The following is a 17,586-nucleotide window of genomic DNA, read 5'->3' on the forward strand; positions in this document are numbered from 1 at the left end:
GCAAATATAGCAAAATGTTAATAATTGTTGAATTCAAGCTGAATATATACAGATAGATGTTCATTGTACTATTTCAGCTTTTATGTGTGGTTGAAATTTGTCATAATAAAAATTTGAAAAAAGGGAAGATATGCATTAATATGATAATCTCTAAATTGTCAAATCTCATGCAGTGGAAAATTTAGCCAGTATGGAGAATTTCTTTTGAGCTAGAGTAACTAGTTCTAGCTCCTCTAAACTAATTCAGTTCTATGATTCTTACCTTATTCCAGTTATTCATTCAAAGATTCAGATTTTGTCCTACTGGTAACTGATGCTCTTGGTTAGAGGAAGGAAGATAGAGTTTCTCAGGGCAGTGACAGCTTATTTTTACTTACAGATTTTAAGTCATATACTACTAGAATGTGAAAATCTTTGGCAGTGCGGTTCATCAGAGATCATGATTTTTTTTTTTTACCTTATTGAATAAAAAGGCTGCTTGAAGTTATTAAAAACAAAATTTGACAAAATTTATTCTTATATACCGTGTTTCCCCAAAAATAAGACCTGGCCAGATAATCAGCTCTAATGCGTCTTTTGGAGCAAAAATTAATAATATAAGACCTGGTCTTATTTTACTATAATATAAGACCGGATCTTATATAATATATAATATAATATAGTATAGTATAGTATAATATAATATAATGTAATATAATATAAAATACCGGGTCTTATATTAATTTTTTGCTCCAAAAGATGCATTAGAGCTGATTGTCCAGCTAGGTCGTATCTTTGGGGTAACATGGTATTGAATCGATATTTTAAGCCTTTATATAAAAATAGTTAATAGTTTAACAGTAATTTCATAAAAAGAATCAGTGGACATAACTGAATTGTTAACTGTTGCATTTGGAATAGCTTTAGCTATAACTTTAAAGTAAATAACACAAATAGATTAATAATTATGAATCTATTTTAGATCATGTCACACTATAAATTACAATTATTCCATAATTATTGCCAGTTGAAATTAAGACTGAGAACGGTGGGCCTAGGGATGATTTTTTCTTTCAGCTTTTCTAAGATTTTTACACTTTAACAATGAATAGATATGGAAAACAGTATGGAGGTTCCTCAAAAATATTAAAACTGGAACTACCATATAATTCAGCAATTCCACTCCTGGGTATGTATTCAAAGGAAATGAAATCAATACTCTAAGACATCGGAGCCCCCATATTCTTTGCAGCATTATTTACAATAGCCAAGACATGGAAATAGCCTAAGAGTCCAAGGATGGATGAATGTCCATTAAAAAAAAGGAAATTCTGCTACTTGCAACATCATGAATGGACCTTGAGGGCATTATTCTGAGTGAGATAAGTCAGAGAAAGACAAATACTATATGAGTTCACCTATATGTGGAATCGAACAAAATTTAACTCATGGACACAGAGAACAGATTTGTGAGTTGCCAGAGGCAGTGGGGTTGGGGTGGGCAAAATGGATGAAGGTGATCAAAGGTATAAACTTCTAGTTATAAGATAAATAAGTCCTGGGGATGTAATGTACAGCATGGTGACTATAGATAACAAGACTGTATTGTACATTTGAAAGTTGCTGTGAGAGTAGATCTTAGTTCTCATCACAAGAAAAAAAAATTGTAACTGTGCATGGTTATGGATGTTAACTAGACTTGTGGTAATCATCTTGCAATATATACATATATCAGATCATTGTGTTGTACACCTAAAATTAATACAGTGTTATATGTCAATTGTATCTCAATTAAAAAGTGAATAAAGGCATCAAAAGCAAAAAATAGATACAATGGACTTCATCAAAATTAAGAACTTGGGCATCAAAGGACTCTATCAAGAGAATAGAAAGATAATCCATAGATGGGAGAAAATATTTGGAAATCATATATCTAATAAGAGATTAATATTCAGAATATGTAAAGAAATCCTATAACTCAACAACAACAAAAAAAACCAAAAGCCCTGTTCAAAAATGAGCAAAGGACTTACATAGACATTTCTCCAAAAAATATCAACAAATAGCCAATAAGCACATGAAAATAATGTTCTGCAATTACAGTCGTTATGGTTGTACATCCTTGTTAATATTATGAAAAACCAACTGACTTGTACACCTTAAAAGGGTGAATTTTGTAGTATGTGAATTATGTCTTAAAAAAGAATATATAATGAAGAAAATATGCTGGACACCAAATGACCATTTGAAAATAAATTATCCCCAAGGGACTTCTATTGTTTTAGATATTTGGAAATTATATTGGTGGAAATTTGGAAATTAATTGTTCAGAGTTCCACAGAAACCAGTTGAAGAAGTGAAACGAGTCCACTAATTACCTTGATTTTAGGAACAGAGGGTGTGATTCAGCAGCAGTTTCTGTTTGTTTCTCTGAGCCTAGCATAGCTTAGATGATACAGTAATTTTTATGCCATTTGGAATAAATTAATTGCAAAGAAATGTTTCAGTTTGCACAGTTTTTTATAAATTTCATTCATTTTGAATTAGTCTTATATTCACATAATTCAAAAGGCAAAAGCTCTCCCCAATACCCACTCACCCACTCTCTGTCTCTCCTACGAGATAACTGATGTTACCAATTTTTTGAGAAATGACTTTTGGAGGAAAATAGAGTCAGTGTAAATCATGGCATTTGTAAAACCACTTTTGAGCTCTGTAGTTGACCATTGTTAATTTTGAAAAATGAGTCTTTAAAAAAGATCTTGGATCGAATATATGGTGATGGAAGGAGAACTGACTCTGGGTGATGAACACACAATGGGATTTATAGATGATGTAATACAGAATTGTACACCTGAAATCTATGTAATTTTACTAACAATTGTCACCCCAATAAATTTAATAAAATAAAATTAAAAAAAAAAGATTTTGTTGTCCTTAATTTTTGATTATGGTCGCACAACAGGATCTTTATCCAAGGGCAGAGAAACCCCCTAATGAATACTGGATATGTATTACTGGACCTAAGACTTGTATTTTTATTTCTACTTCAATTCTAGGTAATAGTGTATTCATAATAATAGGTTGTCTTCTGTTTCTCTTTCTTCATCAGCCATCATCACTGCTCTGGGTGACAGTTTTATTTTGCCTCAGTATTCCTCTTCTTACACAAAACTTGGTATTTTCTATATAATATGCAATCTTTACGAGATTAGTGCAAGTTCTTTGCATTGAGCTAATGTACTCTTCCAAATATAATTTTTGATTAGTGCAAGTTATTTGCATTGCTAATGTATTCTTCCAAATATAATTTTTTCCCACAGAATTAAAAAATTCTAATTAACTCCCTTTAATTTACCTAAACATGAATAATCTGTGGTACTCTAAGAGAGGCACTCAGATATGCATTGGGAAGTCTTTATTTTTTCCTGAATAGTCTCTTAAGCCGTATTCTGGTACTGCTTTTATCATAATCATTTCACACTAGCCTCTAAACCAAAGGGTTTATAGAAGTATAGTCTTAGTTGTTCTTTTCTTGTGATTTTCATTGATCTTCCTTGCCATCTATTGGTTTAAATTTAATTTATTCCCTTTTTCTCTCTACTGTTTTGGAAACTATTCTATTTTCTAGTCTCCTACCAGTTGTCCTTAAGTTTTTAACATGTATTCTTAACAAAATCTAGAGTTTATCTCTTTCTCTCTATGCATTCCAAACAAGACAAAGGATCTTACAATTCCTTAATTACAAGCACTCATATTATTATTTTCTAGTATTTTTTCTAGTATTTCTAGTATGTTCTTTCATGTGTGCCTATGTGTGTGTGTCTGTTTGAAGAGATAATACATTCTCATGTTACAAAATTCAAAAGGTACAAAAGAGACTAGATCTTAATTGTTCTCACCACAAAAAAGAAAGAATTAAGTGATGTGATAGGGGTGTTATTGATGATGGCAGTCATATTGCAATAAAAATGTATCAAACCAACATATTGTACACCTTAAATTACACAATGTTATATGTCAGTTACATCTCAATTTTTTAAAAAACGTTCATACTGTGAAAATTCTTTTTCCCACTCTGGTCCCCTAACCACTCATTCAGTTCCCCTCACCAGAGGAAACCACTGTTTCCCTTTTATATATTAAGTTGATCTATATGAAATTGCCAATATTTGACTATTTTGATACACAATAATGGCAATTTCATGTAGTTCAAACTAACATCAGTGAAAAAAGACACGTGCCTTTGTGGAATTTTCATTTTAATGGGAAGTATATACTTTAATTATTGCAGTATAACAAATTACTCCAAATTTAGTGGCTTAAAACAACAAACATTTATTATCCCAATTTCTGTGGATCATGAATTTGGGAGTGGTTTAGCTGGGTGATTCTGGCTCAAGGTCTCTGATGAGGTTGTAGTCAACATGTTGGCTGGGGCTGCAGGCATCTAAAGGCTTAACTGAGTCTGAAGGATCAGCTTCCAAGACGGTTCACTCAACTGGCTGTTGGCAGGAGGCCTCAGGTCTTTGCTTGTTGTTGTCAGCAAGCCTCAGTTTCTCAGTACATGCACACTCCATAAGGTTACTTGAGTGTCCTCATGACATGGCAGGTGACTTCCCCCAGATCTAGTGATTGAAGCGAGAGGATTAGGAGGAAACCACAATGATGTTTTCCCCCTCCTGCAGTGCCTTTTATCACCTAGTCTTGGAAGTCACATCTCGTTGCTTTCACCATATTCAGTTTGTTGGAAGCAAGTCACCGAGTCTGGGTCACACTCAAGGGGAAACAAGTTAAATTCCCATCTATTGAAGGAAACAATAGCAAAGAATTTGTGAACATAGTTTAAAACCACCACAGAAGACAGATAATAAGCAGTAAACATAAGTAAATTATGGAGTATATTAGAATGTGATAAGTTCTATGAAAAAAAGAAAAAAAATAGAGCAGAGGTAAGGAGAATCAGAGTATGTGCATGTGGAAGGGATGTGGGTTGCAATTTTAAGCGGTGGTCAGTGTAAGACTCCTTAAGAAGATGAGATTTGAGTGAAGACTTGAAAGAGACAAGGAAGTTAATTAAGCAGATACCTGTAAGAAGGAAGTCCCAAACCAAGGGAATAGCTAACGCAAAGGCCCTGAAATGGGAGTAAAATGAGGTGAGAGAAAAGAATGCTTACTGTATTTTATTAGTAGTATATTTTCAGTTGAAGAGGTGGGGGGAAAGTTGAGGAAGGATTATTTCCATGGCTGAAATTGAGTTCATTGTTTCTAATAGGAATGTAAAGAAGAAATCAAAATGGATCCAAGTATGGGTGTGAATTCTATCACCATCTCTGTTGAGGGGATGACGTGTAGTTCCTGTGTTTGGACCATTGAGCAGCAGATTGGAAAACTGAATGGTGTACATCACATTAAAGTAAGTTACTCTTTGGAAATTAGTGAAGTCAAGTACTGTTGACTGGAATTCTTCTAGGAAATTACTTCTAAAACTGAGATAGAGGAAGGCACACTGACACACTTGGCAATAAAGACTATCATACTTCTAACCCTGAAGCTAAATTAGTTTTCTTTGGCCCATTAACTTCTCTTTTTATAAAAATAAGAAATTCTATTATTTTTCCAATTTAAACATCTGAAGATGGAATCTTGACATTATAATGGTTGTATATTTACAGATTTATATTTCGTAAGTATATAAATGCTGATATACTTTTTATTACTCTTATACTGAACTAAAAAGTATGTTCTCAGAGAGACGGTTATGAGGTTTCATTCTCTTATAGCATAACAGTTATTATGTTAAATAATAATGTCTTAAGCATGTGCATACAAATTGTAACTAATTTTCTAAACATTTTCCTTCAATTTTTAATTTCAAAAATACAGTTGACTTTTGTTAGACCATCTTAACACCTTCCTGCTATAAATTGTCTTAGAATCTTAGTGAAAAACAAAGGTTAATCTGTGTATTCTAATTTCTCTGTAATGAACATGAATTATTAATATAACTATTACAAATACATTTAAAAAGATAAATCATTTTCTTTAGCACCTTCTAAACACAAGAACCAAAAGTACCAAAGTCAACACAAGACTACCCCAAAGGAGATAAAATGATACTATTCCACCTCATGTCCTGTAAAAAAAAATTTTTTGAATGTTTCCTGTGCTTAAAGATGAAAGGGGGCTTAGATATGACTTACGGTAGTTGGAAAACATTCAGTCATTCACTATTAAGTATTGTGTTAGTTGTAGGGTTTTTGAGGTTAAGGACATTTCTTTTTATTCCTAGTTTTCTGAGGGTTTTTATTTTTGAGGGTTTTTATGAATGGATGTTGAATTTTTCAAATCCCTTTTCTGTATCTAGATATGGTCATATTATTTTTTTTCTTTAGGCTATTAATATGTGTGAATCACATTGATTGATTTTCAAATGTTGTACTCCTCATTCATTCCCAGGATAAGCCCCACTTGGTCAAAGAGTGCGTACTTTTAATGAAAAATTTCAAAGATACACAAAGTGGAGAGCCTATTACAAGGAACCTCCCTGCACCTATCACTCAAGAGAATCCTTGCTATTGATTTTCATGACATTCTCATCATTTGAATTTTATAATGTGTTTTGCTGATGTTTCTAAGAGTTGATCTAGGTCTTCCTGCCTGTTGTACTTTGTTAATGTCCCTGACTAGTAGATTCGAATTTCCTAGTATATTTCCATGCCATTTCCAAGCCTTTTTGCTGTCCCCCCACCCCCTTCCTTGTCACTCTGAAGGATTCTCATCATTGTTTGAAGTGGAGCTAATTTCACCACTCTTTCCTATGCTTCATTCAGTTTGGTTCCCCACATGTTCTCCCCTATTTCTATTCAACTTGTATATAAGGGGCCAAAGAAATTAACAGTATTGCCTTTTGGCCAAAAGTTTGGGGGTTCCTACTGTAGTAATGGTAATAGATGCATGCTTTTTCTTAAATACTATACTGTGAATTGCTGACTTTTGAGCATGTTTATTTTCAATGTCAAGGCTTAATGGGTTAATCCCCAGATGTGTCATTTTAATTGAGTTGTGTCCTCATTTTAATTGAGTTGTGTCCTTATTTGTGTAGTAATATAGTATTATTTAAATTTTCAGCATTATTAAAGCAACTTTATATTGGTGGTGGTTCTATTTATTGGAAGTGTTCTGTAATTTTGCTTTGATACACTATTGTTACAGTGATGGTGGAAACATCTGAAACCTATCTAACTTTACTAACAATTGTCACCCCAATAAACTTTAATTTAAAAAATCATCATAATAAAATAAAATAAAAACAAAATTAATGTAACTTTGGAATTTGATCAGCTTATATCAATCCTAAAATGATTTTCCTGTGACGAGTTCAGATCCACATGCAAAAGATAAATTTTTAGACATACTATCCACAGTAGATGTTAATATTCTAAGGAGAGCTTTGGCCAACTAGGCATCCGATTTAGCACAAGATTTAAAGTTAGGGATCCAATGGATTCTTTCTTTTTAAAAAATATTTTACTTATTTTTAATTTTTATTAAATATATTGGGGTGACATTGGTTAGTAAAATTATATAAGTTTCAAATGTACATTTCTGTAATACATCATCTATATATTGCATTGTGTGTTCACCACCCAGAGTCAGTTCTCCTTCCATCACCATATATTTGATCCCCTTTTCCCTCTTCTACCATCCCTCCTTCCCTCTTACCCTCTGGTAACACTAAACTGTTGTCTGTGCCTATGAATTTTTTATTCTTTCTAATATCAGAAGCTCATTTTTAAGTGCATGAATCACTAAATTGGAAGTAGGATATTTTGTGTATCTTCACATCAGATATTTATGGGCGCTCTGCCTTTTAATTATTCTTGATCTAAGCATTAATTTTTACCCATTTGTTCTTCAGAGATTTCAAAATGGCTTTGGCTTTTCAGTGAAGTATAGGATTTATACTTGTCTCTACAATATTCTTATCTGTGATTCAGACTTCTCATAAGATCTTGAGCAAATTGGCTTCAGTTTACCTTGTTTTTATTACAAAAAGTTGGCTAAAGGCACATAATGGTTCTTTATGAAGTTTACAAAATATCCTTAATTTAAGAGTCATGTGAAGTGTGGTGCCAGTATATGGACAGTTCTTTTCCATGTGTGAAACTGTAGGTGATTACTTTCCATTTCTTGAGTTTCATAATCATCTTGGTCAGAGAGGGAAATGTAAGCTTTGGATCCATTTTACTATTTGTATGGTGGGAAAACAGTATTTCTCTGATTTGTTGTCTATACTACACAGTCTGGTCAGCTAAGACTGTGTTAATGATTGTGGCTAGGAAAGCTCATACCTGGTATCATATGCCTTCTGCTAAGTTTTCTGTCCTGTCGATACCATGTTTCCCTGAAAATAAAACCTAGCCGGACCATCAGCTCTAATGTGTCTTATGGAGCAAAAATTAACATAAGACCCAGTATTATATTATATTATATTATATTATATTATATTATATTATATTATATTATATTTATTACATTATTAGACCCGGTCTATATTATATTATATTATACCCGGCTTATATTATATTATGTTATATAAGTAAGACCCAGTCTTATATAACATAATATAATATAAGACTGGGTCTTATATTAATTTTTGCTCCAAAAGTTGCATTAGAGCTGATGGTCCGGCTAAGTTGTCGCGGGAGACCCTCTACTCGCTGCGCGCCATTTGTCATGTGTGGAGGCCTTCTCGCCGCGCCATCTTTCAGGTGGGGCGGCCTGCGGGGTCTCTGCTCCCACTACCCACACAAGAACGCAGGATATGGTGAGGCCAAAAAGGAACACCCACGGAGCCATAGGTAGGGGAGTCATACCACTATGGTCTCAGTGGAGGCTGGGCCCACCAGACGCCGACCTGCCGTCCGCTTTTCCGCCAACCGACCGACCGACAACTCTTCTCCACTCTCTCCTCTCTGTTCCTCTCTCTCGGCTCTCCTCTTCCGCTCTCTTCGGCTCTGCTCGGCTCTTCGGCAATCCTCGTAGCCGCAGCAGTTATACCAGCGGCCAATTGGCTAACCGGCCACAGTCGACGGCCAATCGGCCACAGCCGACGGCCATTCACCACCCGAGCCAGTACCCCTTCACGTGAGGCCGAGAGCCTGTAAACTACTCTCTGGGGCTCTGTCCCCACAAAGTCATTGTCGTGCGGGGAAGCCTGCGGGGTCTCTGGTCCCGCTCCCCACATGACGCAGGATATGGTGAGGCCAAAAAGGAACACCCACGGAGCCATAGGTAGGGGAGTCATACCACTATATTCTCTCTGGCGGCACTAGACTCTCACTGGAGGCTGGATCCACACTGTCCGCAAACCACCATCCACGCTTGCCAGCCCAGCCGCCATCTTCTTGCTAGCCCCCATTCTTTCTCTCTCCTCTCTCTCCTTCTCTCTCCTTCTCTCTCCTCCGTAGCCGCAGCAGTTATATTAGCGGCTAATTGGCTAACTGGCTACAGCTGACGGCCAATCAGCCACAGCTGACGGCCATCTACTACCCGAGCCAGCACTCCTCCACGTGAGGCCGAGAGCCTGTAAACTACTTTCTGGGGCTCTGTCCCCACAGTCATATTTTCGGCGAAACACGGTATAAATTTTCCACTTTCATATGCTCCAAAAGTAGGATTTTCTTTTGTATTCACCATCTACCTTCACATAACTCCAGTCTTAGAGGCTCCCCATTTGCCTCTTCCCCACCCCAAGGATGCTGCTGTCTTTAATTTGTTTTGGGAAGGGAGCTAAGTTGGAAAAGCTTAGAAGTGACAGTATTTACTATACTGTAGGTTTTCTCAAATGTGTTAACCTCAAAATATTCAAATTTATAAACACATTTTGTAATTTTTTCATTAATTTGTAACTAAGAATTAGATGGATATTTTGCAGTTTGTTGGTTAGAAAAAAGGATGGCAAAAGTAACTACAGCCTTCAGTCTCAAAGCTTTAAAAATGAGTCATTTAATTTCAGTGAGTAATAAGTATGACACCTGCATTTGATTTATCCTCAAATGAAACCAAATAAACCTCCTCCATTTGATCTAATGTGGCTGGTGCTGGGGGCCAGAATATAACGTGAATCTTACTAATTGTGTTAATTTCAGTAAAACTATTTTAACCACCTTGAAACTAGTTTACATAATTTTTCTCCAAGTGACTTAGGTACTGGCAAATTATTTTAGATTAATATTTGTTTTTGCCAACATATCCATGTGTAGGACTAGATTCTGCTTTGGCATTTGCAAGTACATTCCTGTATAGATTTTCAAAAAAAACCCCGATTGCACCCTACTCATATGTAAGGCTGCTATTTCTACTGCATCTTCCCAGAATTCACCTCTGTTTAATAAGGCCTGTTTAAGATCAGAAAAATGCATTTGAATTGGATTAAGTTGTAAAAGAAAAGTAGCAGCAATATAATGTGAAAGCCCTTTGTGTTATCAGCAGTGATTTATACGCATCCCAGTGACAGATATTTAAGGCTACACTTTGCAGGGCATATTCACAATTTGATTGCTAAAAGTAAAAGGGAACACACTTTTTCTTTTTTTTTTTCCCATCTCTGCCTCTCTTCCTTTGGTGGAAAGCCCATATGCTATAAAGTATATTATTGACCTTTCTTCTTTTAAAAAATATTTTACTGTATGTGGGGTTGGGATGATGAAGAGGGTAAAGGGGGTCAAATATAAGGTGACAAAGGAGACTAGATAGACTTTGGGTAGTGAGCACACAATAGAGAATACAGATGTCATTTTACAAAGTTGTATACCTGTAATTTATATAATGTTAACCAATGTTACCCTAATACATTTAATTAAAAATATTTTACTAAGTGTTAAGTCTTGTAGGCTCAGAGACAGATTTATTGTGAAATTAATGAAGCTTAAGTTTCAGAACTCCTCACTTACATTGACCTCTTCTGAGACCCTGGAAGGAGTCTTAGCAATGTGTTCACATGGTTATGTGTTTTTGCAAAAGTAAAATACTTTGAATGCAATCCTTTAAGTTTATTCACCATTTCCACTTTGATTCCCCCTCTGTTAGACTTCCCCTTTGTGTTTGGGTGGTATTGGATGTGCCGTGGGCATTTTGAGGATCTGACCAAGGGGAGATTGAGTTGGGGATTTGTTTAGTTTGGGGTTGGTAGGATATTTGGCTATATGTGGTTCTTAGTCACTTCTGTGTACAGTGACATTTTTTGCTAAAAATTCTGGTGTAGGGACAGCAATACCCCTACCACCCACCGACTCACACAGTATCATAACATAAAGGTACAGGGCCCAGTATAAAAGTAGTAAATGAGTGTTACCAATTCAAAGAGTATTATTTAAGACCAGTCCCTGCATAAATAAACTTTGCTGAAATGCCCTGAAATTTTATAGCTCATATATGAAAGAAATTCAATAGTTTCCCCAAATTTGACAGCAGCTCTAAAAATTTATCAGTGTCTAGTTGTGACATTGAAAGAAACTTTTCTAAACTTTCATTAATTTTTTGACCTACGGAAAAGACAATTACCTTTCTTTTCTCTGTTGAAAAATATTTTTACAAAATCATTGTCCAGTGAAGCAGCAGAGTGTATAACCAAAAATGTAGGAAAATAAAATATTATAGAGGTGTATCAGGTATTAGTAGTAAATATGTTATTTTATGGATTTTTATGGTATTTAGTAGCTTTTAAAAATTTGTAACTTATAATTTTGTTACTCATTCAGAATACTAACTTTTGTACAGAATTTTGTTGTTTATATAAAGTCTTGTATTATTTTTCTTAAAGAAGGCCCTCCATAATGATTAAGTTTTAGAGGCCACAAAATGTGGGATTCACCTCTTTCTAGGCATCATATAGAAAATTGTCCATGTCCAAACAATTTATAGTCTGAATTTAGCTCAACATATTAATACATAAATATTGGTCACTTTTAAAAGAATGTCAAGGTTTAAAATTTATAGATCATAGTTTCTGAGATTGCATTTATTAAGGCTAAAGTGCAGTCCATTTAGAAATTTGGAGAGGGCATTGTTTTAACTAAGTCAAGGAGCTCTGGTAGTATTGGAATAAAACTCTGATATGAAGTAATGTAATTGTGATGTTAAATTGAGTGGGCTTGCTTTATTGAAAAAATGCTACAGTAGAACAGATTAGAGCTTTAATTAACAAAATTCAAGGAGAGTCAAAAAGTCTCTAATTTTAGAATAAGTAGAATGAATGATTATTTCTCTTTGCAGCTTCAGCATTTAAATACATTTTGGGAATTTTGTCTTAAATTGTGGCGCTTGTAAAGGAGTGTAATGTGCTTTGTTTGTCCTGCCAATGTCAAGACTGCAGACTTTAAAGGGATTAACCTGAAGTTTAATTTAATCACTCCAGTGGTCTGTTGAGAGGGAAAATGAAATGGGCATATAATGTGAAGGTCTTTCTCTCGGATTGTTTGACCTTTTTGAAAGTGGAAATGTAAAAACAAATTTAATTAGATGTAAGTACTCAATGGCTCCAAAGGTTAATGCCTTATTAGCAAGTTACTTACTTTGTCCTTGAAACTTAAACTGCTAACTTTTTGAGTGCTTTTTCCCTTTATTCAGATAAAGGCTACAGTCTATTCTCCTAATACAGACTGTCCTTTATTAAAAATGACCACCTAGATGCTAGCAGTAACTAAATTCATCCTGTGGACCAATACATTCTTTGCTCCCCTTAACTATTTTTTTAATGCTTGAAAAAGTAACACATGTACAGAGTAAAATCCCTCTCCCAAAGGAAACCAGTTATCAGTTTGCTATGTATGTATGTATTCTTCAAATAGACTATGAATATAAAATTATTTATTTGTGTGTATATGTGTGTGTGTATAAAATCTCCTTTTTTATATAAATACATATTGTTGTGCACCTTGCTTTTTTCACTTAGCAAAGATACCTTAGATGTCGTTCCACGTCAACATATAGAGGTTAGTCTTTTTATTCCTATTTGGAACTTTTTTAGTTTCCTGACTTTTGCTATGGCAAGTGATAGTGTACTGAACATTCATTTTTTTCAAACACTTTATTAGAGTAATATAGGCATTTTGCTTAATATAAATTTCTAGGTAGTAGTCATCCATGCATGAAGATACAGAATCAGTTATTCAAAGAGGCTTAGGTTTCTGATTTAGTTGATCTTTATCCCAAGAATGAAAGAAAGGTCAAATCCAAGGTAAAAATCTACAGTGGAGGAATGGAGTGAAGAGGGACTTTTGCTATTTTTTTTATAACTTTGTATTTAAAATTTTTAATGAATAATCATACGTTAGTTGTATAATTTTGAAGTAAAATGAAGACATATTAGCAGTGAAAATTCTGACAAAGCACTAAGTTTATAGATAATTTTAGTTAATGAAAACCAATGCTACAACTTAAAAAACTAACACAATCTCTGCATCTTTTAAATTTTAAAATATTTGGGTTTTGAATTTTTAGATTGGTTTTGGGTTATTGTCCTAGTCTCTAAGAATTCTTTTGCTCGTTAATAAATTGATTTAATAGTTTTAAGTGGTAGCTTTTATTTAAGCTAGTCAAAAAGGGTTTGTTAATCTCAGAGCTTGATGTTCCTCTTTTGATATTTTAATTTTCAGTACCCTACCTTGAAGCATCAAAGTAGAGTGTTAATTGATTAATACACACACATTATTTTTTCAACAAACAATAAAATTTTGTGTTAAAATAGTTTTTAGTGGAGCCAAAAATATATTGTAGGTGGTGAATCAAACATATTAGAAATTCAAGATAATTGATGAATCATTTCACTTCTCTGACTTCAGTTTCTGTAAAATGAAAGACTCTTTTCAAACTCTCAAAAACCTCTGATTACCTTTATGTTGAGTTGTTACGAAAATGTAAGAAAGTGGGATATATATATATATATATATATATATATATATATATGGTGACCTCCCTGATAAATCTAGCATCTGTCTGACACTATACATAATTTTTATGTTATTGACTATATTCCCCATACTGTATTTCACATCCCTGTGACTATTTTGTAACTACCAATTTGTACTTCATAATCCCTACACTTTTCTCACCAAACCCCACAACCCTTCTTCCATCTAGTAACCATCTGTTCTCTGTATCTCTGAGTCTATTTCTATTTAGTTTGCTCATTTATTCTGTTCTTTAGATTCCACATACAAGTGAGATCATATTTGTCTTTCTCAGTCTGACTTATTTCACTTAGCATAATACCTCTAGGTCAATCCATGTAATACTCAGAAAGGGAATTGCTGGGTCATAAGGTAGTTCTGTTTTTAATTTTTTGAGGAACCACCACACTGTTTTCCATAGTGGCTGTACCAGTCTGAATTCCTAGCAACAGTGCACAAGGGTCCCCTTTACTCCACATCCTCACCAACACTTGTTTGTTGATTTATTGATGGTGGCCATTTTGACAGGTGTGAAGTGGTATCTCATTGTGGTTTTAATTTGCATTTCTCTGATGATTAGTGACCTTATGACCCAGCAGTTCTTCTCCTGGGTATTTATCCAAAGAAATGCAAAACACTAATTCCAAAAGATGCATGCACTCCTATGCTCATTACAGCATTATTCACAGTAGCCAACATATGGAAGCAACCTAACTGCCCATAAATAGACAATTGAATAAGAAAGAGGTGGTACATATATACAATGGAATATTACTCAGCCATCAAAAAGAATGAAATCTTACCATTTGCGACAACCTGGATGGACCTAGAGGATATTATGCTAAGTGAAATACCATGTTTACCCAAAAATAAGACCTAGCCGAACCATCAGCTCTAATGCGTCTTTTGAAGCCAAAATTAACATAAGGCCCGATCTTATTTTAATATAAGACTGGGTCTTATGTAATATCATATAATATAAGACCCAGTCTTATTTTAATGTAATATAAGCCCAGGTCTTATATAATATCATATAAGACCCGGTCTTATTTTAATATAATATAAGCCCAGGTTTTATATAATATGATACAATATAAGACCTGGTCTTATATTAATTTTGGTTCCAAAAGATGCATCAGAGCTGATGGTCTGGCTAGGCCTTATTTTTGGGGAAACATGGTAAGTCAGATTGAGAAAGACAAATATCATATCTCACTTATATGTGGAATCTTAAAGAACAAAATAAATAAACAAGCAAAACAGAAAGAGACTCACAGATACAGAGAACAGACTGATGGTTACTAGATGAGTGGGGGATTTGAGGGGCTGGGTGAGAAAGGTGTAGGGATTAAGAAGTACAAATTGGTAGTTGCAAAATAGTCACAGGGATGTAAAGTACAGTATGGGGACTATAGTCAATAATATTGTAAAAACTATGTATAGTGTCAGGTGGGTATTAGACTTATCAGGGAGATTACTTCATAAACTATCTAAATGTCTAACCACTGTGCTGTATGCCTGAAACTAATATAAAATAATATTGAATGTCAACTATAATTTAAAAAAATAGTCATGGGGATATAAAGTACAGCATAGGGAATATAGTCAATAATATTGTAATAACTATGTACTTATTGGGGTTATCACTTTGTGAGGTATATAAATGTCTAATCACTATGGTGTTTTATACACCTGAAACTAATTTTTTTAAAAAACAGGATAAAAGTGGGCTTTAAGCCATCTGAAGACTCGCACACTGACTGAGTAACATACTAACCTGAATTTATTTTGATGACTTATATAAATTAATTCCCGGAGGGATAAGATAAAAAGGAATTTCAATGTGCTAAAACTTTAGCCAGGGACTTTGTCCAAAGTGACTTTTTTAAATGGGGATAAGTTAGAATGTACTGATTGTCAATCCTGCTAAAAGCCCAATGAAATAATTCTCTAAATCATTTTTAATTTAAACCAGTAGGGGAGAAGATAGGAAATGTAGGGGAGGTGGGGGAGACAAACATAGAACTAAAATTTGGTTCAAACACTTTTCAGGCGTTTGTTTTTTTTCCTTCTTTTATAAGCCACACATTGCTCAAATCCCATGCATAGAATTTTAGTTTTTCAAGGAAATTGAAGATCATTTTGCCTCATAATTTATGGATGGAAAGAACATGGACTTTGGAGTTTTCATTTCCTTGCTGGGTTTCTTTAGCAATATATTCAATCTCCTAGGCTTCATGAAGGAAACTGGATCACCTTTTATTCAAATGAGAAGGAATACAAAAGACAAAAATGTACTAATGACTACCCCAAAAGTGGTAATAACAAGTGTTTAGCTTTCATAGAAAGTTAAGAGTTAAAAAGAATTATCTAGTCCAGTCTCTCAAGAAACTGAAGCCCTTCAAGTTAGGGTGATTTCTCCAAGGTTCTGTCTTTAATCTTGCTTTAGAAGAGCTGATGCAGCTTTGTATATTTATGCAAATTATACAGAAATCACATACAGATAAAGTATCCTACGCCTGAATTTCACATTTTAGACATTTAAGTAGATAAAGAACACCCTACACATTAAAATAATGGATCTTTACAATCCTTGTGGACAGTTAGCACCCTCTGCACCACTATTAGTGCTGTTGGGGCTGCAGAGTATGTTTGATTTCTTCTCTCCCACTCCTGCCTTCATCTAAATATAGTGAGTAGTCCTCCACCTTGAGTCCTTCCTATGAACCACATTCACAATTTGTAGATTGTTGTGTTTATTTTCAGAAGAACTAATGATATAATGGAAAAATAGTTCCTCTGAAAATAAAAATATCAGCTTTGGTTTGTAATGAAAGGCTCTGAGAAAAAGACAAGTTGTTGAGACTTTGGAACAATTGTAGGGAATAGGCAAAGGTGGTTTTTGTTGGTGGGGATTTTGTGAAACGGGAGCTGCACAGGCCCAGAATCAGACTGCTACTAGCAGTTTCCGGCTCTGTGGAGTCTGTGCCTGTTTTTGCTCACCGTTGCATCCCTAGCAGCTAGCACAGTGCCAGGCACGTAATAGGTACTTAGTAAATATTTGTTGAATAAATAAATGCTATTTTAGCTTCCTGCTCAAGGACTTGGCATCCAGAACAGTATTGTGATAATCACTATGTGAATTTCCTCTTGAAAGAAACAAAGGAGCTGCTTGTTTTTGTTTCTTTTGAGACCTTAGGCTTGAAAAGTCTCTTTGATATCTAACATTAAGCGGAAAGTCTGAGTGCTATTACCTTAAAAGGGAACAAGGGGAACATTTTTGTGTGTGCTCTGTGTTTGCCCAATTTTAAAACACACAAATAGAAGTTACTAAATAAGGAAATGTTTTCCAGTCTGCAGCATGAAAACAACATGGGGGTAATACAACATTTTTGTATAGTATTTTATGTACATAGTTTCCTTATTTCCTTATGTCTTTTATAAAGAGAAGATAGGCTAAAGTAGTAGAAAGTATAGCTAACCATTTACTGACAAAGTGGTGTTTGCTTTTAAAATCAGTTTTAAGAATAATTTCTCATTGGGTATGTTGGTAAATTGACATTTTTTTTGGGGGAAATTAGCTCAAGGGGTGGAGAGATGATGAAGAGGGTAAAAGAGGTCACATATATAGTGAGAGAGAGTCTAGACTTTG

At 34.4% G+C, this 17,586-nt stretch overlaps 1 protein-coding gene across 2 annotated transcripts in view; it reads left to right on the forward strand.

The window, feature by feature from the left end:
* Positions 1-17,586, forward strand: part of ATP7A (ATPase copper transporting alpha) — a 148,504-nt gene that overhangs the window by 39,858 nt on the left and 91,060 nt on the right. For both annotated transcript variants that reach the window (XM_074324184.1, XM_019716367.2), the window contains exon 2: positions 5,255-5,395. In XM_074324184.1, the coding sequence (XP_074180285.1) occupies positions 5,276-5,395 (120 nt within the window). In that variant the 5' untranslated portion in view covers positions 5,255-5,275. The remainder of the gene's footprint in view (positions 1-5,254; positions 5,396-17,586) is intronic.

The sequence above is a fragment of the Rhinolophus sinicus genome, chromosome X (genome assembly GCF_036562045.2).
Source record: "Rhinolophus sinicus isolate RSC01 chromosome X, ASM3656204v1, whole genome shotgun sequence".
NCBI lineage: Eukaryota > Metazoa > Chordata > Mammalia > Chiroptera > Rhinolophidae > Rhinolophus > Rhinolophus sinicus.